Source organism: Mustela putorius, unplaced genomic scaffold (genome assembly GCF_011764305.1).
Source record: "Mustela putorius furo isolate JIRA1106 unplaced genomic scaffold, ASM1176430v1.1 tig00003859_pilon_pilon_pilon, whole genome shotgun sequence".
NCBI lineage: Eukaryota > Metazoa > Chordata > Mammalia > Carnivora > Mustelidae > Mustela > Mustela putorius.
This window is the reverse complement of record NW_025422011.1, coordinates 6,224,024-6,247,733: the sequence shown is the minus strand read 5'-3', so window position 1 is coordinate 6,247,733 and position 23,710 is coordinate 6,224,024. Positions and strand designations below refer to the sequence as shown.

General features: G+C 37.3%; 1 protein-coding gene across 1 annotated transcript in view; it reads right to left on the bottom strand.

Annotated features, from left to right (window-relative positions):
* Positions 1 to 4,431: 4,431 nt before the first annotated feature.
* LOC101677814 overlaps positions 4,432 to 23,710 on the bottom strand; it is a 1,019,668-nt gene continuing 1,000,389 nt past the window's right edge. Inside the window, exon 7 of the mRNA XM_045066004.1 lies at positions 4,432 to 4,529. Within this exon, the coding sequence (XP_044921939.1) occupies positions 4,524 to 4,529 (6 nt within the window). The 3' untranslated portion in view covers positions 4,432 to 4,523. The remainder of the gene's footprint in view (positions 4,530 to 23,710) is intronic.

Below are 23,710 nucleotides of genomic sequence, written 5' to 3'. Positions count from 1 at the left end.
TAGTGCTTTCACCTTTCAACCATCTTCAAAGTCTCTTCTTAATCCCTGGCTCCGGGAATTATACCTTACATTCTTCTTGCATAGTCCTATTTGTAAATGATCAGCTGGTGTAGTTGATATTAGTTTTGAGCCCTTTCCCCCTTGCTTTTTAGCATATTACTAGAGGTCACTGCTCTTATAACAACAGGGGATGAGATTATCACTGTTAGAGACCAGGACACCAGGAGTCATGGCTCAGCCCCATTCCTGGGAAAACGTGGTAGGTCCACAGATCCACTCCCTGCTCAGGCCTCCTTCTGGTGGGAAAACAATGTGGATCATAAAAAGATAGTGTTGTGCACCTGTCTTTTAATGGCAGGAAAGTATCATTTCCTATCCTTTGAAAATCTTTTCCCTTTGCAATTTATTTTATTCTCTCAATTTGTTTTACGGGTCTATTTATTTCTTCTTTAGAGAAATACGATATACAAAGAGAATAAGCCATAATCTCACGACTCAGATCTTTTCTACACAAACAAATGTATAATATATAAATTGCTGGTATCACAGAATTTCATATAATCAGATTTTCTAAATTAATAATATACTGTGGCTATATTTCCATGTCTATACATTCAGAGCAATGGCATCACCACTGATGATTATGTGGTACCTTATTATATCATTACAAGTCCTTTATTGCCAGATATATAGGTTGTTTCTGATATTTGCCGTGCTGCAATGATTATGCATGTACAATGTCTTCATTCATTTGTCCACTAATTTCTTTAAGATAAATCTTAGAAAAAGAAATGTTAGGTCAAGGGCAGCCTGACTTTTAAAGACTTTTGATAACATGCCATATTGGTCCCTGCAAGGGTTATACCAAGTTACTCTCTCAATAGCATTTTATAAAAATGTTCTCTCTCTACACTCTTGCCACTACTGAGTGTTTTAATTCTGTTTTTAATTTAAAGGCCAAAGAGGAGGCATCTCATGGGACTTGAGATCTCCGTGAGTGTGGCTACCTTAGATTTATGGTGTAAAAATTTGTTAACCAGAACCTGAGTCATGGGAATGTGGGCATGTTTTTTCTATTACCAAGAAATCTATGAATCAGATCTAATAACGATTTCAGTCACCACCAATACAGCCACATTTTAGAGACAACCCAAACTGGAAAAAGCTATACATTTTTTTTTTATCAAAAAATTCCCATGGATGTGATAATAGCAAATATCCTTTTATTTCTCTTTAGATTGAGGCAATAATATTGTTTCACTTGAAATTACGTATCTCATTTTAGGCACTGGGGGATCTAATTTATAGATATGTTTCCAGGAATAAGTGGGACTCTATTTGTTCCCAAATAAAAATGTCAATCATAAAGTAACATTCACTGCAACTTAACCACATAGATGTGTACTTTTTGTGTATGAATCACAGGCCTGACAAGGGTATTTGAAACTTTCCTCGTTACAGTCTGTTGCACCATCCATTTAACCATCTTATAGAAGACGATAATTCTCACTCTTTCTATTAGCAAGAAGTCAGAAATAAAATTAACTCCTGATAGGGCTTGTTCATATTAAGTTAAAAAATTCCAAGTGGAACAAAAATCTCTATGCCAGTGTTTATGCAGAACAGAAAGGGAAGAGCTATGATAATTAATCAATGGAGTGGCTGTATTTTCTGATTTCCCTGAAGATTTTAAATATTTGCTCTTGTCCCTTTCTGGAACAAATACTCCACTGATCTAGGACCATTTTTTTCCTTCTTTAAAGGTCTTTATTGTTGTGAAAATCTTGTTAAATCTTGTGAAAGACTTTGAGGTTTGGCTTCTCCAGGGAAGTCCCAGTCTATTTTCTTACTATTTCTCTTCTCTCGTTCAGCGTAATATTTTTGTTTGTTTGGAGAACTAGTCGTTTTACTGAATGAGTTTTACTTTCTCCAGGATCTAATTATAGCTGGGTATCTGGATGGGCATCCCAGCAGAAGGAAGCCATAGCTCCAAATTTGAGGGCTAAAACCAGATTTCATACTTGTCCCATTTCCATCCATTTCATAGCTCACTGACAACAGTGGACAAGCCAAACAAATTCCTCACTATGTGCATTTGCGGTGATACTTCTTGACTGCCATATCTTTAGGCACAGAAATGTCCTTGGGCCTTTCTACATGTTTCTTCTTGAGATCACCTTCTCAATGACTAAATTTTCCTTCCCATTCCTCTTCCATGGTTTCATTAGTTCAAGCACAGATTTAGATACCCATTGACCAAGATTACAACCCTGAATTGTTTTTGTTTGTTTCATCGATTAAATGTAGCTAGCAGAATATTTTAAATTAAAAGGGCTCCCATTCCACGCTTGAGTGAAATGGATGCAAGAAACCAGGCTCGTCTTTAAATATCTGAAGTTCACACTCCATGTAGGAGCACAGGTCTGGTAACAAAGGACAGTCCCTTCTTTTCAACTGAATAGAAGAAGGGGTCAGGGCTTTTATAGATTTAATCTTACTTTTAATCTTATGTAATAACTTGCAGGAGTATAAGTTTGAGTGTCAAATTTAGTAGTCCTTTGACATTCTTTAAGGATATATCCAAGAGGCCTTTGCTAATAACCAAAGAATATTAAAAGAAGATTCATTTATTCGTTTTAGAGTGAGAGGGACAGGGAGGGTAGAGGGGAGAGAGAATCTCAACCAGCCTTCCCACTGAGTGTAGGGGCTGGCTTGGAGCTTGATCCTATGACCACAAGATCACAACCAGAGCCAAAACCAAGAGCTGGGTGCCCAACCCACTGAGCCACCTAGGTACCCCATTAATAATCAACTTTCTAAATGGCAGTGCAGTCCATACATTTTTGTAGATTACTCATGTTAAAAGGTGATATAATATCTATGCCAGGAGGTGGTATTAAATAATATCAAACATAAACCCCTCCTTCATGGTGATATCCTATTTCATTTTTGGGGATTCCTTAAGATAAGTATTAAGGAAGATAATACTTACCTTCCTTAAGTATTTCATGGTGTATTGGTAAATCCTGATGACTGTCCTTCCATTATAAGAGACAAAGTTGTCCTAATCTGTTTTATTTTTTTCCTTTGCTAATCCTTAGCTCTTATAGGTAAGGGGAGGTAATATCACCAAAAGTGGACCAAATCAAGTGACCAAAATTAAAGTGAACTTATTCTTGCAAGACCTAGAATCCCAACCGAAGAAACACAAATATAAAAGAAATGGCATAGCATTCCTTCATTCTAGAGGTATCATTCAGTTGAAAATATTGAATGGGTCCTGCCACCAAGACTGCTTGTAGATGGTTGGTTTTGTTCTTGGTTCTGTACCAAGTATATCATTTTACTCTTACATTCATGCTTGCAATTCCTTTTCTATCCTTTCTGCAAGTTCCCTTTCCTTGGTTTTATTTTTACCAATACATTTACCAACACATAAATCCAAGTAACATTGATGATTTATTAAATTACAATTACAAATCCCCATTGAACCAAGTACACTGAGGAGCTACCAAAGCTCACTTACTACCTCATAAACTGTTCCCTCCACAACTTCTTTACAGAATAGTTTAATAGTATGCCCGAAAAGTTAAAAATTATCTAGTGAGCTTTACTTTAGTAGCTAAAACCATAAATGCCAGTGGTCTACCATAGAGTCATCTGCTTTGTAACAATACAGACAAATGCCCATTGAGATTCTGAAAAGAAATGACTGCTCACAGACAGTTGGCAGCAATTCTGCCTTGAATCTGGCTAGCTCCTTAAAGCAGGAGAAATCATGGTGCTGTGATTGACTCCCTCACCCAGGAGAAATTTTTTACTGTGCTACTAGGTTAAGAAAGTCCTGATGCAATCTCTAAGGGCCCTTCTTTTTTGCAGGTCACTCCTACACAGTGGTATGAAGGAAGAATATTTATTCCCTATTTAATATATATATTTTTTTCATCTGAAGAAAACTCCACCATAGTACTTCTCCTGGATTCTTTTACTCCATTTACTCTCTCTTCTCCTTGGTCATTAGATTTGTTTATTTGATTAGTGAACTCGGGAACAAGACCTTTTGTCAGTTACAGTTTAACCCATTCTCTTCACCTTTATCTTTAGAGCAGGCTGTTCACAGATGCATTTGAGTTAGCTACTCCACACTGAAAATTTTATAGTCAGGCTCCCATGTCTCTGCCATGTCCATGTCAGATGGGTATCCATGTCTGGATGGGTGAATCTACTCAAGTCTGGGGTTCAATGCTAGGAAGCCTATTTTAGCCGTACACTGAAACAGCATCCTTACATACTAACTACATCATTAATAAAAATGGCACCTACCTTTCCATTTGCCTATTCTTTCTGACGTACTAAACCTCACTTTGTTCTGAACATGGGCAGCTAGAATGGAAACTCCAAGAGAACAGATTAGTAGTGCTTGGAACTTACCTTATCAAAATTTCTCTGACAGTTCCTGATCTTCCTGAGAAAACCCAAAGAATTTAAAGAAGTGGTCTGGATTTCAGCAGATGATGTTTATTTTACACCTGGAGTAAGACAACACAAATATATTTTTAAATCATACTATATAAATGAGAACAAATTTAGGGTAGACATTCCCACCTGCCAACCTCACCCAAGAGAATCAATGGATACAGTATTCATCTAACATAAGTACATAAATATATATATATATATATGTGATTATATGGGTCTATATATGTATATAACACATATGTACTATATATATATATATAGTTGCATACATATAACACATATGTATACACACACACACAATTGCTTTGGTGTATCTATCCTAGATTTGCTAGTCTTTATTTTGTCAATGTTCACTGAATTATTTCATTAAAATGTGCCATATGTATTTCATTGGAAAATATTTTTATCTATAGATAACATTTTGAACATACATTTGAGGGACTTCTTGTTCTTACCTCGTCCTTTTGTCATGAGTTCAAAATTATACAGGCAATGATCACTTTGTTTCAAATCTAATTGCCAGATGGACATAGAGAACTATAAAATACCCACTGTAACTTACAGATTTCTCAGTTAGATATAGCAACAAGAAAATAAGTAAGTAAAGGCATTGGATTGAGAGCTGGAAATGGATTCAATTAATAACCCTGCCATAATTAATCAGGCAGTTTGGGCAAGTGTCCAAACCTCACTGGGTTTTCATCTCTCCATGTAAAAACTTTGTACAAAGTTTTGTACAAAATTGGCTTTGTACAAAATTGCATGTGAGGCCCCTTCCATCTTTCACATTTTGTGATATTTTTCTTCTAAATACGTGGTTTGATATAGACAGAATGGTTAGGAAGAATTTGCGGTGGTAGAACTACCATGCTTAGAAAACGCTTGGATTTTTATAAATTTATCATATGGACCTAATTACTGGTTTCAATCTCTGCTGGGTAATTAGTTACTTGTAGTTAAATGATACTAAGGTGACTGTAGTTAATTAAGTTCAGGTTCACCTATTGATTTGAAAAAATCAATTGTGTATCTCACAGAGCTGAGTAAATCTGATTTCGGACTCACAGGATTCATGATACTTTGGCACCTGATGACCAGTGATTCACTGTCTATCTATCTTTCTGCTATCCTAATGTTGAGCAAAAGAATCTGGAATTCTGGAGAAACTGGAAAAACTGTGGGCAACTTGTAAGCTAGTTTATATAATTTGGCATTATATCATGACTCCCTCCCTCCTGCCCCCCTCAGGTATCTGCCAAGGGGGGAAAACATTTCTGAGTGAAATAGTCATACCTAATTGGTGTTCTGTATGTCATTGTCTTGCAAAAACAAAACAATTTCTAAAATTGGGAATTGAGCAGTAGCTGAAATTACTACTTACAAGGGTAATTTAAAAACTAACACATGAAATTTTTTGTTGTTATTGTTATTAGAATAGCGGAGACTCATTTAAACCTGCACCATATGTCCAACACTGGAATAAACTATCTACATTATTTTACAGATTAAGCCTCACAATGACCCTATGAAACTTTTGAATTAATGATCCTTATTTTATTTTATTTTTTTAAGGATTTTATTTATTTATTTGACAGACAGATCACAAGTAGGCAGAGAAGCAGGCAGAGAGAGAGGAGGAAGCAGGCTCCCTGCTGAGCAGAGAGCCCAATGCGGGGCTTGATCCCAGGACCCTGAGATCATAACCTGAGCTGAAGGCAGAGGCTTAACCCACTGAGCCACCCAGGTGCCCCAATGATCCTTATTTTATAGATGAAGAAACCGAGGCATGAGCCAATTGTACAGAAAGAATAGGAGGCATAGTTAGCAGGTGTGTGTGAGACTAGAACAACCCTCCTCCGTACCATCCCATATATCCTAACACTGTAAAGCTTGTTGGCTATAGCTGTGCCAGTAAATATTCCATCTCAATAGGTCCTCTCATGTCTGTATTTATGTGAGCCTCTGAATGCACTGGTTAATATAATTTTGATATAAGGAGGCCTTCTCTGATTTCTTTCCAGGACTATGATGTTTGTATTTCATTTTTATGTTCAGGGGAACAAAATGTTGCTTTTTCCATCTTTTAGCTTGAGTTATCTGCCTGATACTTAGCATGTTTCAAAAAAAATGTGTTGATAGCAGGATGCTTACTATGGACCCATCTTTGTACAGGGATCTGAGCTAGGTAGGGCTGCCTGCAGGGGCAGAAGCATTGGGTGTAAAAAAGCATTGTGGTGGGTGGTTGTGAAGAGAACAACTGGCCAGAGGGTTTGTTGATCAGCCCAGAGAGAATCATATAGACTCGTAGAATGAGGAGCTGGAAGAGGCTTCACTAACTAATTAGTTCAAATTTCACAATGCTTAGTTGAAAGAAGTAAGAGACAAGGTATTCATGAATTAGTGAGCAGGTTTCTGGATACCACCCATCCACCTAGCTTCTCAATAGCCTCAACAAATGATCTATTGTAGGTTTAAGTGCATCGCTTAAGAACAGAAATTCACTGTTGAAGGCTTGTATATCTCAGTTACATTGTTTTTGGTTTAAGAACCAAAGAGCTTAGTGACTGTGAGAAAGAACATGGGGTCAGACCAACCTGAGTCCTAGAGCAAGCTACATCACTTTCTACTTGTAGAACTTTAGGAAAGGCTTAATCTTTCCATAGGACAGTTTCCTAATCTATAAAATAGGGTTATGAGAGTAGCGCCTCTCTGTTGCTTTGAGGATTATGTGAGAACTTTTTTTAAAAAATGGGTTTTAAAAGATATTATTTATCTATTTATTTGAGAGAGAGAGAGAGAGAGCACAAGCACGGTAAGTGGCAGAGGGAGAAGTAGGCTCCCCACTGAGCAGGGAGCCGGATGCAGGTCTCCATCTCACATGACCTGATCCAAACCAGATCCAACCAGATCATGACCTGAGCCAAAACCAAGAGTCAGACACTCAACTAACTGAGCCACCCAGGCACCCTCCTGTGATAACTTTTCATAAAAGACTTTGCATCAAGGTCCAGCACAGAGTAAGTAAAGATATACAAAATTTCCAGTTATCATCCTCATCATCTCCATAATTTCTCTTATGTGAACCTAACATAATGAGACATTTGAAAACTGCGCTTTCCTTTTAAGTAAGGACATAAATCCCAATGAAAGAAGATTCTGGCTGCAAACTAACAAAATAGAATGAAATCACCAGCATGGTCATAGAGACTTTTCGTGTCTCCTCAGTGACAAGGGAAAGAAAGACACCAATCTCTGTACATATTTGAAATTCTATGTGTAATACTGTGAAAGAAGAGATTCAGAAATTGATCTTTTTGCTCAGGACTGTCCAAATCAATTCCACTCAAAGGCAGAAGTTCTCATAGCTTCTCATAGCTAGAACATGTAACTAAAACAAATGATTTTACACAATGAAAAGGGAGAGAAAAATAGAAAGCTTCACTCTTTCTCTTAATCAAAAGTTGATGTGAAGGGATGTCCATTTGGATTCTGCTGTTAGAAAGCTCAGTTACGCAATAGTCATCCAAAAATAGTACCAAATCAATATGACATGTTTTAAATTTACATTAACATTTAAATTAATGAGAGGCTTAATATGAATTATGGAGCTTTAGATGTTTAGGACTATATCCCTTCTTGCCAACTTGGAACAGGGTCTATTGACTCACCTTCTCAGTCTCATAAACAGGCTTCCAGACTTTGTGTGTTTTCAGTGCCAGAGGATTTTCAGGCTGGTGAATGATTCCATATTGACATCACTAGGGAATGAAATTGGCCCTATTCACTGAAGATGGAAAATGCTCCCAGCAACTGCACACACTTTCCTTCGAAGGGCAGTTTCCCATAGATGATTGTCAGGTCTGGGAATGGTCTGGGATGGAAGCTTACTGCCCCACTCCCCCTTTTCTTCCCATTCATCTTATCCAACAAATATTTCTAGAATATCTACTACGGACACAAAACTGTGCTGAAACAACAGATTCTACTTCAAGGAACTCATGATCTCTTGAAGGATACAGTCACTTATGTAAATGATTCTAGAATAATATCACATGCTGCATAATGAAAGAAGGTACATACTGGGTGCTATTAGAGGCACCTGAATCAGACTGGAGGAGAATCAAGCCTGAAGAAACGAGGCTTGAAAGGCAAGGAGGCATTAGTCAGTCAATCAAAGAAGAGCAGGAACCTCATCATTCAGAGGGGAGAGCCTATACAAGAAACTAACAGCTTTATTTAAATAAACAAGAAATTCTGAATGAATAGTGTGAGAGGTGGCATAAAGGCTGTGTGTGTGTGTGTGTGTGTGTGTGTGTGTGTGTACAAATACACATACAAGTGTGGGTGTAACAAATTAACATGCATAGTTAGATGATTAGGCAGGGAAAAGTTTAGAGACATCTCATATGCCAGGCTAAGGAGTGTGGATTCCACCTTTAAAATGATGCAGATGCAGAGTTCTGATGTAGTTTTGTTTGTTTTAATAATCCTTCTGTACAGGGGCTCCTGGCTGGCTCAGCCATTAGGCATCTATCTGCCTTCGGCTCAGGTCATGATCCCGGGGTCCTGGGATCAAGCCCCACATAGGGATTCCCACTCAGCAGGAAGCCTGCTTCTCCCTCTCCCACTCTCTCTGCTTGTGTACTCTCTCGCTGTGTCTCTGTCCAATAAATAAATAAAATCTTTAAAAAATAGTAATAATTCTGTACAGAAAAGTTTCATGTGCATAGCAAAACTGAGCAGTAAGTAAAGAGAAAGAGATCTCTTAACCCCACACATGCAAAACCTCTCCCACTATGGATGTCCCACACCACACTGCTATGTTTGTTGCAATTAATGTACCTACACTGAGACATCACTATCACCCTAAGTCCATAGTTCACATTAGAATTCACTCTTGGTGTTGTACAGTCTATGAGGCTTGACAAATGTATAATGACATAGATCTACCATTGCAGATTCAAATGAAGTAGTTCTGTTGCCCTAAAAATTTTTCCAAAATAATACATAGTTGGAATCATAGAGCATACAACCTTTTTAGATTGGCTTCTTTCACTTAAATATATGCATTTAAGTTCCTTCCATATCTTTTTACGGCTTGATAGCTTATCTTTTTTTTAGTGCTGAATGATATTTCCTTTTCTGGATTTACCACAATATATTTATGCACTCACTTACTGAAGGGCATCATAGTTGCTTTCATGTTTGGACACTTATGAATAAGACTGTTATAAACATCTGTGGGTAGGTTTTTGTGTGGACACAAGTTTTCAGTTCCTTTTGGGTAAATGCCAACTAGGGCAACTGTTGGATCATGTGATAAGATGTTTAGTTTTGTAAGAAACCACCAAACTGTCTCCCAAAGTGGCTGTAACATTTTGCATTCCTACTAGCAAGAAGTGAGTCCCTGCTGTTCCACATCCTCGCCAGCATCCGGTGTTGTCCGTGTTTTCAGTTTTGGCCACTCTAGTAGGTATGTAGTGGTAGTTCCTCATTATTTTAATTTGCATTTCCCTGATGACACATGCTGGTGGAACATCTTTTCAAACATTTATTTTACATCTGTATATCTTCTTTGATGAGGTATCTGTTCAGATCCTTGGCTGGTGTTTAATGGGTTTGTTTTCTTACTGTTGAATTTTGAGAGTTTTGTGTATTATATATCTTATACATATTAACACATTATCAGATGTGTTCTGTCTTCTCATTGCCTCAACAGTGTGTCTCATAGAGCTGAAATTTTTAATTTTAATGAAGTTCACTTTATCGATTATTTCATTCACAGATCATACCTCTGATGCTAAAAAGTCTAAAAAGTCATTGCCATATCCGCTGTCATCTAAGATTTTTCATATGTTATCTTCTGGGAGTTTTATAGTTTTGCATTTCACATTTAGGACGATGACACATTTGGAGCTAATTTTTGTGAAGGGTGCAAAGTCTGTGTCTAGATTCTCTCTTTCTCTCTCTCTCTTTGGCATGTGAATGTCCAGTTGTTCCAGCTCCGTTTATTGAAAAGACTATCTTTTCCCCATTGTATTGCCTTTTCTCCTTTGTCAAAGATCACTTGACTATGTTAATGTGCGTCTATATCTGAGCTTTCTATTCTGTTACGATGTCCTATTTGTTTACTCTTTCAGCAATATGACATGGTTTTGATTACTGTATCTCTTTTTTTTTTGAAGATTTTATTTATTTATTTAATCTTAATCTTAATTTTTATTTATTTATTTATTTATTTGACAGAGAGATAGAGATCACAAGTAGACAGAGACACATGCAGAGAGGGAGGGGGAAGGAGGCTCCCTGCTGAGCAGAGAGCCCATTGGCTACGGGGCTCTGAGATCACGACCTGAGCCAACAGCAGAGGCTTAACCCACTGAGCCACCCAGGTGCCCTCGATTGCTATGTCTTTATAGTAAGTCTTGAAATTGAGTAGTGTTCATTCTCCAATTTTGTTTTTCTCCTTCAATATTGTGTTGACCTTTCCCCCTGTTTTGCCTTTTCACATAAGCTTTGGAATTAGTTGTCGGTATCCAAACTTGCTTGGAGTCTTATTGGAATTGAATTGAACCTATAGGTCAAACTGGGAAGAGCTGATGTCTTGACAAGATTGAGTCTTCCTTTCATTAATATGGAATATCTGTCCCTTTATTCAGTTCTTCTTTGATAATTGTCAAAGAAGTTTAGTAGTTTTCTTCATGTAGATCTTCCACATATTTGGTTAGATTTATACTTAAATATTTCATTTTCCATGCTACTAATATAAATAGTAATGTGTCATTAATTACAAATTCCACTTGTTCATTGCTGATGTATGGGAGAAAATACTGACTTTTGTGTATTAGCTTTTTATCTTGCAACCTTGCTATAATCACTTATTAATTCCAGGAGTTTTTTTGGTTGATTCTTTTTTTTTTTTTTTTTTTTTTTTTTTTTTTTTTTTTTTAAAGATTTTATTTATTAATTTGACAGAGAGAAATCACAAGTAGACAGAGAGGCAGCCAGAGAGAGAGAGAGAGGGAAGCAGGCTCTCTGCCGAGCAGAGAGCCCGATGCGGGACTCGATCCCAGGACTCTGAGATCATGACCTGAGCCGAAGGCAGCGGCTTAACCCACTGAGCCACCCAGGCGCCCCTTTTTGGTTGATTCTTTCAGATTTTCTAATAGATGATCAAGCCGTCTGCAAAGTTTTCTTTCTTCCCAATCAGTATATCTTTCATTTCTTTTTCTCCTCTTAGTGAATTACCTAGAATTATGATTTAAGAAATATCCCTTTGGCAACATTGTGGAGAATAGATGAAATGTGAGCTATTCTTTCTCCAGAACATTGTCAGATGTTCAAGTATGCCCTAGTAAACCTCTGATGGACCTCTTGTGATACCAGATGTGAGACACAGATGGTGGAGAATGTCAAGGAATCAGTTATTCCAGGCCTCTTGGCTTTCCTTTTGACTGTCGAGTGATATGGGTCATGGAACTAGAATTAACAATGCTGTCCCTATGTTCTACTACCCTAATTCATTTTTGCAGAAATACATTTATTGAACACAAACTAGAAAACAGGAAAAGTATTAGATCCTCTGACAGTGATACATAAGCCATCATGGTGCCTGCCCTCAATAAATTTACATTTTGGTGAGACATGAGAAAGAATAATGAAGGAAATAAAAGATATTTAGAGATTATGGTACAAAATATTGATAAATAAACAGGATGTTGTGAAAGTAATTAGCATGGGGTTAGTCAGTGTTGCTTTAGTTGTAAAGAGGGTGAACTCTGGGCAGGGACTCACTAGATTCAAATTCCAGTTCTGCCACTTCCCATTTTGTTATGTTGTCAAGATCCTATGCCTCAATTTCCTCATCTGTACAATGAAGATAAATATTCTACTTCATAGGGTTGTTGTGAAAATTAAATGAGATGATAAATGTACAGTAAGTAGCCTTGTACATGGCACATAGAAGTCCTCAAAATTATTAGCTATTACTATAGTTGTGGTTACTATTATTACTCTGTGCTTAACATTACTATTCTTTGGATAGCTTGATAAAGGAAGCTGTCTTTCAAAGGGTGAAATGTGAACTTCAGCCTGAAGAATGAGAAAGAGTTTACCATGCGAAGAACTTTAGAAAGAGTGTTTACATAATTTTCTACATAGAGCCAGCAACAAGTGTGAAGTTCTTGAAAAAACGTTAAAATGTCTTCAACTTACTAAGAATACTTCAGGGTAGATAGAGTGATATTATGTAAGTTCCAGCTTCTTAGGCTTTGACTCCAGGAAGAGGGGATCACTTGTCTCAATCAAGAACCCATAATCCAGGGACACCTGGGTGGTTCAGAGGGTTAAGTGGCTGCCTTCAGCTCAGGTCATGATCCCAGGGTCTTGGGGTTGAGTCCCTCTTTGGGCTCCTTGCTCAGAGGGGAACCTACTTCTCTCTCTCCCTTTGCCCCTGCTCATGTGCACAGTCTCTCTCTCTCCCTTTCTCTCCATCAAATAAGTAAATAAAATCTTAAAAAAAAAAAAGAACCCATAATCCAAAGGTCATCTGCTAGAATTATGTAAGAAAAGTCACATTCCAGAGATGGCTACCAAGACTTTTTGTCCATCTGTTGATAAACACCAGGTGACCTGATCTTAGTAACTATTAAACTGGTATTTGTTGGCAAATAAGTATCCTGATATTTGGCATTATGAATAATATAAATAGGCCTTTATTGATAAAATTAAAGATATTTATGATATATGGAATTGACCTTTGTTTTTGGGGATACTCTTCACATTTATTTTTAACACAGTTTAAGAATCTAATGGGGTATGAAACTTATACCCTTAGGTTAGAAAAGATACCCCAGGCTTGATCCATAAATGGTTTTCTGTCTAGGCATGAGTTAAAGTAACATTTCATTGGCTGCTCCTACTTTAAGGGTATATTAATTCTGCCTCTGGAATGCTTTCTTCTGATGACATGAGGAACAGCTGAAAGAAGAAAAAGATGTAACTTTGTTATATTTTTTTAAAAAGATATATTCTTTTTTAATTTGAGAGAGAGAGTGAGAAAGCATGAGAGGGGAGAAGGTCAGAGGGAGAAGCAGACTCCCCATGGAGCTGGGAGCCCAATGCAGGACTCGATCCTGGAACTCCAGGATCTTGACCCGAGCTGAAGGCAGTTGCTTCACCAACTGAGCCACCCAGGTGCCCCTTTTGTTTCACTTTCAGCAGGTTGTTGTTAGAACTATTTTGTGCTCACTCACTAAGACAATCATATATGTCTTATAAATATCTGTGTATTTGTCAAAATTCAATCAGTAGCTTTGTTTTATTATTACCTAGTACTGAGGGTATAGTTAACCCTCACCTAACTTGGCTTCTTTGCCTATTTTTGTTTATCTACCCAAAAATGTCTTTGTCGTCTTTGCCTATCTACCCAAAAAAGTTTAGTGCGTATGTGTTGTGCAGGATCAACTCAGCTTAGATTAATTTGCAACATTTTCCATGTCCAAAGAGCAAACAGGAAACTGTGGCATCTTGTGTGTGATAAGAAAGACACTGTGAGATACTGGTATTGGGAGGTAGGCAAGAAATAAAGAATGCAGGGACTTGTAGCTCCTGATAACATTTTTGGACTTAATTCTCAGTGTAATAGGAGTTCTCTAAGATGTAAGAAAAGAGTGCTACCGATCTGCTTTGCATTTTTAAAAGATAATATAAACCAGCGTGTAGAAAATGAATTATAAGGGTTGAGTGCAGGGAGAAAAGTTGAATATTGCAGAAATCCAGGCAGGAGTGATAAAGGCTCACAGGCAGTGATAGAAATGCATAGGAAAAATGTGGAAGAACTTTAGACATATTTTATAAGAAATCCCATCAAGATTTGCTCATGCATTGGAAGTGAAAAATTTAACATGCTAAGACTCCTAGGTTGGGGCAACTGTTGGAATATCTTCAATGATGAATGTGGCTGCTGGAAGACTGCGTTAGAGGGCTGAGGTTTAGTCTTATAGCTAAGGAGTGCCTCTAACAACCGTAGAAGCAGAAATGTTATAATGTTATAAGAAATGGCTAATGAATAGTTGGAACACTACATCAAAAACTAATGATGTATTATGTGCTGATTAACTGAACACAATAATAAAAAAAGAAAAAAATTAGGAACGCCTGGGTGGCTCAGCAGGTTAAAGCCTCTGTCTTCGGCTCAGGTCATGATCCCAGGGTCCTGGTATCAAGCCCCTCATCGGGCTCTCTGCTCAGCGGGGAGCCTGCTTCCTCCTCTCTCTCTGCCTGCCTCTCTGCCTACTTGTGATCTCTGTCTCTGTCAAAATAAATAAAAAATAAAATCTTTAAAAAAAAAGAAAAGAAACCTAAAACTAAAAACCTTTTTTTTTTTTTTTAAAGAATCTCTTATTTTAACAAGAAAAAAAATAAAAAGGAAAGAAAGAAAGAAGGGGCAGAGGAAGTCTGTTGATTTCCCCTGGTTCATGAAGAATGTTGCTGATTCCCACTGCACGCCTTTCAACAGAGACTACCCATGGAGGGCACATGTGCTCTGGAGTCATGTGAGGTTCCTTGTTCATATAATCAATCCAGTTTTCCATGCATAAATAGGAAGACCCAAGTAGAAAGTCTCAGTGCTTCAGATTTATTTCAAATTTGTTGAATCTTGCTGTTTCTTGTAGAAAATGAATGACAAAGAGGAGGGCTTCCATCTTTGCTATCATTCAGAAGATAATATTATTCAAAAACTATGGAGCTTCGCAATAATTACTGATTCTTAGGTCAGTGTATGAATGTTTTCATAGTCATTGATTTAGTCAATCAATGTGTCTGTCAGTCAGCAATTCACTTGATAAATATTTTCTAGAAATTAGCCATGCATTGGGCTAGATATTAGAGATGAGCCTTATATAACTCCTCTTTTGCCTACACATCTCCTAGATATTAAGTCTATCAAACACTAACAAGAAATATCCCAAGCTGAATTAGGAAAAGTGACCTCACTGCGGTCTATATCCACTCTGGGACTATTATAAAAATCAAGGTATAAACAAATAATAAAATCAATTGCTTTTATGTTTGATCTATGAAAACTTTATATCCTTTAGAAAATCAGATTAAAAAAAAAAGAAAATCAGATTTTATTTTCATTTTATACTTCCAGTTTTTCTTTTTCTTTTTTTAAAAGATTTTATTTATGTGACAGAGAGAGAGCACAAGTAGGCGGGGTGGGTTGTGGGGGGAGCAGGCTCCCTGCTGAGCAGAGAGCCCGATGCGGGGTTTGATCCCAGGATCCTGAAATCATGACCCGAGCTGAAGGTAGAGAGGCCTTAACCCACTGAGCCACCCACGTGTCCTATTTCCTGTTTTTAATTGGTACTTGAGTTTTTTTTTTTTTTTAAGAATGGTACCAGTCATACATATAAATAATCATGATCTTTATACATGTTAATAGACACATAATATAGGCACAGAGGTTTGTAGATGACTCAGATTCAAATATTTTCACATGCATTTTTAAAGAATTTAGTTTGCATGGGAGGAAATAAAGTGAGGGCATTTATACCTAAACATGAGATTTTAGTTTCCCATGGGTTGGTAGCTTTGAAAAGGGACCTCTCAGCATTCTGTGCTATGGTATTTTTACCTGAAGCAGGGTTCATACTATGTAGCTGCTTTAAACTATTCTTATTTAACATAGGAATCAAGGTTCTGGTGTCTACTGAGTTTTCTAAGCTCTTTGTTGTTGTTGTTGTTGTTTGTTTGTTTATTTAAGTGACAGAGAGAGATCACAAGTAGGCAGAGAGGTAGGCAGAGAGAGAGAGAGGAGGAAGCAGGCTCCCTGCCAAGCAGGGACTCTATCCCAGGACCATGAGATCATGACCTGAGCTAAAGGCAGAGGCCTAACCCGCTGAGCCACCCAGGTGCTCCTGTTTTTTTATTTATTTATTTTTTTAAATCAGAAAATAAACAGAGCAAATTATTGCTGTTACCTGAAGTGAAAACGTTAAGGAAGTGAGAGGTGATTTGATAGAAATAATATATTCACATCATCATCATCAGTTCAATGACACAGTACAAGAAGTCTTCATGTTGTTTAGCTGTTGGATATGACTAAAGTTGTTGATAAGCTTCATGCACATATCAAACCATGTAATTATATTTTCTCCTGTACTTCTCTAAGGCAGGTAAAAATAGTTAACTGTTCAAATAACTCATTGGGTCAGCATTTAACAACTGAGGAACGGGACATTTCCCAAGGATTTACGAGCAGATTGGAAAAATTAGTCATGTCAGGGACTGTTCGGTGGTATCACTTTTTAGTTTGTTTGTTTTTTCCAGAAAGTAATAGCCATAATGATGATTTTTCTGTCATAAATTAAAGATAGGAGAGAATTGATAGCCGTTCAAAGCCAGAATAATTTATGGGCTATTTAGCCTCTGTAGAGTTCAGAAGACTAGTAGTTTCAATTTAGACAATTCATGAATGTAAAAGAGGTAACAGGTCAGAACAGGGAAATCCTCAAACTTTCCAAACTAAATCTTGCTTCTTCCCATTGAGATTCTTAGTGTATTTTAAGATTTATTTGATGCCAATTTCATCACTCAAAAACAAAAAATAACACTGCCATGAATATACATCTATTTGTCTTCAAGGAAAGCTTGAGACCTCTGTGGTAAGCCAAAAAGTAAACTTCGTGAAAGAAAATTGTAAGTGAGTGACAAAATGCCATGTTTTGTAAGGGGGACCGATTCTACACTCACACACTCTGCTCTCATTATGTATTCTGCTAATAGCACAAGGACTGGAAAACAACCCTTCTGCAAGAGCCGGGTGCAACATTAAGATTTAATTAAACCTTGTTTTACTTGGGCAAGCTAACCATGCAGCGATGTCACGGGAGAACAGCCACTAGTGTTGTGTTGACGAGCAGCAAAACGACGTGGAGCTGAAACGCCAGGGCACATGGATAATGTAAACAAGATGAGGGAACCACTGAAGCCAGGCAGTGAACCGACACCACATCACGTGAGCCCTGCTCCAGAGAGAGGAGGGTGTGGAGTCTAGTCTGCAGGAAGACTGCAAACAGACTTGGGTCATTCTGGCAAAGTGCAATTACAAAGGTTTCATGGTCCTCAAGGCAGAGCAAAGGACCATAGGTGGTAATGTTTCTTTCTTGGTATAGTGTTATTCTCCAGATGCAACAAGCTATACCATTTTGGTATTAATTTAATGAGAATGAGGCAGCTGCATTATGACCATACACGAATTGCAGTTGCTAATGCAGTAAAGTTCAAGATCAGATGACTAGCATTGGCCCAAGTGCCGTAGCATATAAATTAACCCTGGAGGGGCACTATTCTGATGAAGGTTTCTCAACATTTTGGCCTTTAAACACTGAATTCTGTACATTCTAAGAGTGTATTCATTTCCTTGGACAGGCATAATACAGCACAGGTTTCCTCCACCATCTGAAAGTAGAGCTTCCAGTGAAACCTTTTGTAAATAGAAATGGCATAAAATGAAGAAGTGATTGCTATTAATGTATATGGATTTTTTTTTTTAAGATTCTCACATTAAAAAAAAAATAACCTCTCTTAGGCTTTTCTGCTATCTTAGGACATAATGTTGCTAAGAGATGAACTAAATAAATTGAGACAAAGCACAAATGCTCACAGATGCAGTTCAAAGATATGGTGGCCTGATGCTGAGGTACTGTGTCTTGTTCCCTGGGAAGGAGCTCATTAGGGCCACTGTGCTGCTTGGGGTGTCTGCTGCCTCTCTCATGGTCTGCTTCAAAACAAGTGGTGAACACTATCGCTTTTTGCCTTTTTTCATGAAAGCAGATGTCCTCTTCAGATTTCTTTTGGTTAGTAAAAACCAGGTGCTAACCTAGGTCTTTCATAAAAGCAAGATGGCATAATATAAACTTTCAAAAGGCAGGGAATACCTATACAACAAATTGGGAGGGCTTAAAACAACAGAAATTTATTCTCTCACAAGCCTGGAGGTCAGAAGTTCAAAATCAAGATGTGGGTAATAACATCAGCAAAATGGACAAATAAATGTCCCTTGCAAATGACCCCCCCTCCCCAATCAGGAGCACATTTGGTATCTGTGTGCAAAAATGCTTTTGTGGGAGCTTGAGATCCAGGTAGGAGACTATGAAACTCTGGTGAAGTCCAAGACTGAGGAGAACTGGTCAGGCTTGAAACCAGGAGGCTGAGTTACTGACCATAGCTGTGGCCACAGAAACACAAATCATTCTGGATTGCTGATACCTCAAATATAGACACATGTGGCTTTGGGTTTGTTACCAGGACCATATACCAAGAGACCTGAGGAGGGTCATGTCCACCTATGCATCATATACAGATCTGGGTCCTGGCTGTGGGCCCTGAAGTGGCCCCCAACTAGTCATAGCCCCTCTTGGCCAGAGTCTGGGAGATCTCTGCAGGTAAGCCCACCAAATTCAGTCAGAGTATAGATTTTGAGACATTCCTGTCATGTTCTCTATCCCATCTCAGCCACAGACTTTGAACATTCTCACTGGCCTAGGGACCTGCAGGAGATATTCCTGTCTGTATTCCCAGAGGTTCTGAAATGGACTTTTATTAGGCATTAGGCCCCTTCCAGCTACAATCCTGCAAATTGGACAGCTGGCACAGGGACCAGACAAAAGAACCTTCCATTTGCGCCCCTAGAAATCTAGCAAACTAAATTCAACAGCGCATCAGAAAGATCATACACCATGATCAATTCAGATTTATCCCTGGGATGCAGAGATGGTTCAACATATATAAATCAATACATATGTTATAGCACATTAATAAAATGAAAGATGAAATCACATTATCCTCCCAAGAAAAACTGTTGGACAATATTTGATACCCTTTCATGATAAACATTCTCAACAATTGGGTATACAAGAAACAGGCCTCAACATAATAAAGAGCATTTATGAGAAACCTACATTAGCATCATACTCAACAGTGAAAAGCTAGATCTTTTCCTCTAAAATCAGGAACAAGACAAGGGTGCTCAGTCTTACCACTCCTATTCAACATTGTACTAGAATTCTTAGTCACAGCAATTAGGTAAATAAAAAAAAAAGTTACCCATATTGGAAAGAAAGGAGTAAAATTGTCTCTTCGCAGATGACATAATTTAGACATAAAAAAATCTTAGAGAGTCCATCTAAAAGCTGTTAGAATTAATAAACGGATTCAGTAAAGTTTTAGGATACAGAATCAACATATAAAAATCAGTTACATTTCTATATACTAACAGTGAAGTATCTAAAAAAATTAAGAAAATAGTTCTAGTTATAATAGTATCAAAAATAATAAGATACTTGAGAATAAATTTAACCAAGGAGTTGAAAGATTTGTACACTGAGAACTATGAGACATTGGTGAAAACAACTGCAGAAGATACAAAGAAATGAAAAGATATCATATACTTGATGATCAGCAGAATTAATATTGTTAAAATGTTTCTACTAGATATATGCAAATATATTAGACATATATTAGATGCAAAGCCATCCATAGATTCAGTGGAACCCTTATCAAAAATTTAACGGCAAAAAAAAATTAATGAGGGTTTTGAAGGGGCAGACGGTGTGAGGTTGGGGGAACTAGGTGGTGGGTATTGGAGAGGGCACGGATTGCATGGAGCACTGGGTGTGGTGCAAAAACAATGAATACTGTTATGCTGAAAATAAATAAAAAAATTAAAAAAAACATAAAAAAATTTAATGGCATTTTCTGCAAAAATTTTATTTTATTTTATTTTATTCTAAAGATTTATTTATTTGTTTGAGAGAGAGAGAGAAAGGGCATAAGCAGGGAGTGGCAAAAGGAGAGAATATTCAAGCAGACTCCCCGCTGAGTGCAGAGTCCAATGTGGGACTCAATCTCACAACCCGTGAGATCATGACCTGAGCTGAAACCAAGGGTAGGTAGGATGCTTAACCAACTGAGCCACGCAGGTGCCCCATTTTCACAAAAATTTTAAAAAATCTTAAAATTAGTATGGAACTACAAAAGACCCCAAATAGCCAAAGCAATCTTGAGAAAAAACAACAAAGCTGCAGGCATCCCACTTCTTAATTTCAAACTGTACTTCAAAACTGTACTAATTAAAACAATACTGTACTGGCATAAAATGGATACATAGATCAATGAAAGAGAATAGAGAACCCAGAATAATACACCTGTACATATACTGTCAACTACTGCCTGGCAAGGGAGCCATGAATGTTCAGTAGGAAAAGGGTAGACTTCTCAACAAATAGTGCAGGGAAAAATGGATATTCACATACAAAAGAGTAAAACTGGACCCTATCTTACAACAATCACAAACGTTAACTTGAAATGGTTTAAAGATTTAAGTCTAATAACTGGAACCATAAAATTCCAGAAGGGAACAGAGGGGGAAAATTTCCTTGATGTTGGTCTTGGCAATAAATTTTTGGACATGACACCAAAAGCAAAAGCAACAAAAGCAAAAGCAGACAAGAAGGATTAATCAAGCTAAGAAGTTTCTGTGTGGCAAAAAAAAAAAAAAAAAAAAAAAAAGTCAACAGGATGAAGCTGAAACCTATTAAATGGGAGAAAATGTTTGCAAACCATTTCCATTTATCAGGTTAGGGGTTAATATCTAAAGTACATAAAGTACTCATACCACTCAAGAGGAAAAAAACAAATGATCCAGTTAAAAATTGGCAAAGAGAAAAATGAATAGACGTTTTTCCAAAGAAGGCATAAAAATAGCCAACAGATACATGAAAAGACACTTAACATCACTAATCAGCAGGAGAATGCAAATCAAAATAAAATCAGAATGATAAGACAGCATCTTACACCTGTTAGAATGGTGGTTACTAAGAAGGCAAGAAACAATGATTGCTCTGGGTGATGAAGAATAGGGAGAACCCTTGTGTCCTGTTGTAGGAATAGGTTATGGCACAGCCACTATGGTAAACAGTATGGAGTTTCCTCAAAAATAAAAATAACATTACCTTACCATTTATCAACCACACTTCTGAATTACATATATGAAGGAAATTAAATCAGGCTCTCAAAAGAGATCGGTATCGCAATGTTCATTATATATTTTGTAGCCTGATTCACAATAGGAGAGACATTGCAACAAACTAGGTGTCCATTCATGGATGAATTGGATTTAAAAAAAAAATGTGAGATACACACACGCATAGACACAATGGAATAGCACTGAGAAAGAAAACAAAAACAAAAACAAACCTGCCTTTGAACAACATGGTTGGGCCTTGACAGCATTAGGCTAGGCTAAATGAAATAAGTCGGACAGAGAATGACAAATACTGTATGATCTGATTTCTATGGGAAATCTTAAAAAAAAAATCAAAACTCATAGAAGCAGAGTAGCATGGAAGTTCACAGGGGCTCAGTGGTGGGGGGTTGAGGAAAATGGGGAGATACCGGCCAAAGAGGGCAGACTTCCAGTTATAAATAAGTTCTGAGGATCTAATGTAGAGCATGGTGACTACAGTTAACAGGCTGTATTATATACCTGAAAGTTGCTAAGACAGTCCATGTTAACTGTTCTTACCACATCAAAAGATTATAATTATGTGAGGTGATGAATATGTTAATTAGCCTTATTTTGGCAATCATTTTCTCATATATTTATGTGGATCAGATCATCATACGATATGCCTTAAACTTACGCAATATGTCAATTATATCTCAAAAAAGCTGGAAAATTAAAATTAAATTTCAGATAAACAATGAATAATTGTTAAGTATGACTCAAATATATGCACTCTTTGTTTAAATTTCAAATTTTAACAACAAAAAAATGATGTGGGCAGGCCCTGCTCTCTCTGAAGCTCTATGGGAGAATCTTTGCCTCTTCTAGGTTTTGGGGATTCTAGGCTGTTCCTTGGTTTGTGGCAGCATCACAACCATTTCCGCCTGCATCTTCACAAGGCCTTCTTCCCTATGTTGTTTGTCTTTTTATCCTACAATGTCCCCTCTTTATAAAGACACCAGTCATTGGATTTAGGGCCTCTCCTGATTCGGTATGACTTCATCTTAACTTAATTTTATTTGCAGAAATCCTAATTCCAAATAAGGTCACATTCACAGCTCCTAGGGGTTAAGACTTCAATATATGTTTTTTGGGAAACACAATTCAACCCACAACATGAAGTTCTATATCCTTCTTCATCAATGCTTTTAGGGTATCTGATCTCTCCTTCTTTCTTTTCCTTTCTCTTCCTTCCTCTCTCCTTCTTTCTTTCTCCTTCCTTCCTTCCTTTTCCCTTTCTTTTTATTTTTTTTTAAGTATATGTGCTGCCAAAGCGAGCACGGATTTTTATTTTTAATCTCCTTCCTTTCCTGGGTCTCCATCTCCAATGTTTTGTGGTTACTTGTAAGAATCCAGCCATTATATGCATAGTAATGAACAAAAGCATTAAGCAGAATACTGATGTCAGAAGATAAATCTATCATTTATCAATATATATACATATATTATATAAAATAGACACACAAACACACACACACACGGATAAATTTAAGCAAGCCAGCCACCCAGCCAATCATCAGAGTGAGGTACGATAAAAGATCAACATAATGGGGGGGTATCTATGTCAAATTTTTCCTTTATTTCATTTTCTCTCTCTTTCCCCTTCTCTCTTCCCTATTCCTTCCTCCCCAATCCCTCCTGTTTTTGTTTTGTTTTGTTTTTCATTTAAGTATGTTCTCTGCTGCAGATAACCAGCTATAACTCAGGAGAATGTAATCTGAAAGCATTGTCTAAAACTTTTACTCTGGGCTCACTCTTCACTATTATGGCCCCTTTCCTAAATGGGAATTATGACAACCCTTTGGAGTTACTAGCAACAGTATTTTTCCTCTCTCCTCAATTTTGAAAGAATTAGATCCCTTTCAGACTCAAAACTTTCAAAAGGTTCAATATTAGTGATATATAATTCGATGATCCAAAAGTTCTTCCACATTCTATAACCCTGGCAAAATTGTGAGGGAAAAAAATTAGCAACAAGACCAGCAGCAGCAAGAACAACAGGATAACAGTTATTTGGCTACAGGAAACTGTTGAAATCATTTACTCAGTTATTAATACTCTTTGTAAATTATTAGTTAACCGGTATCTGGTTGATCCACAAAATGCGGTGTTTTCATAACTTAAAATAATGAGGCAATCATAGATTTTTCACTCATA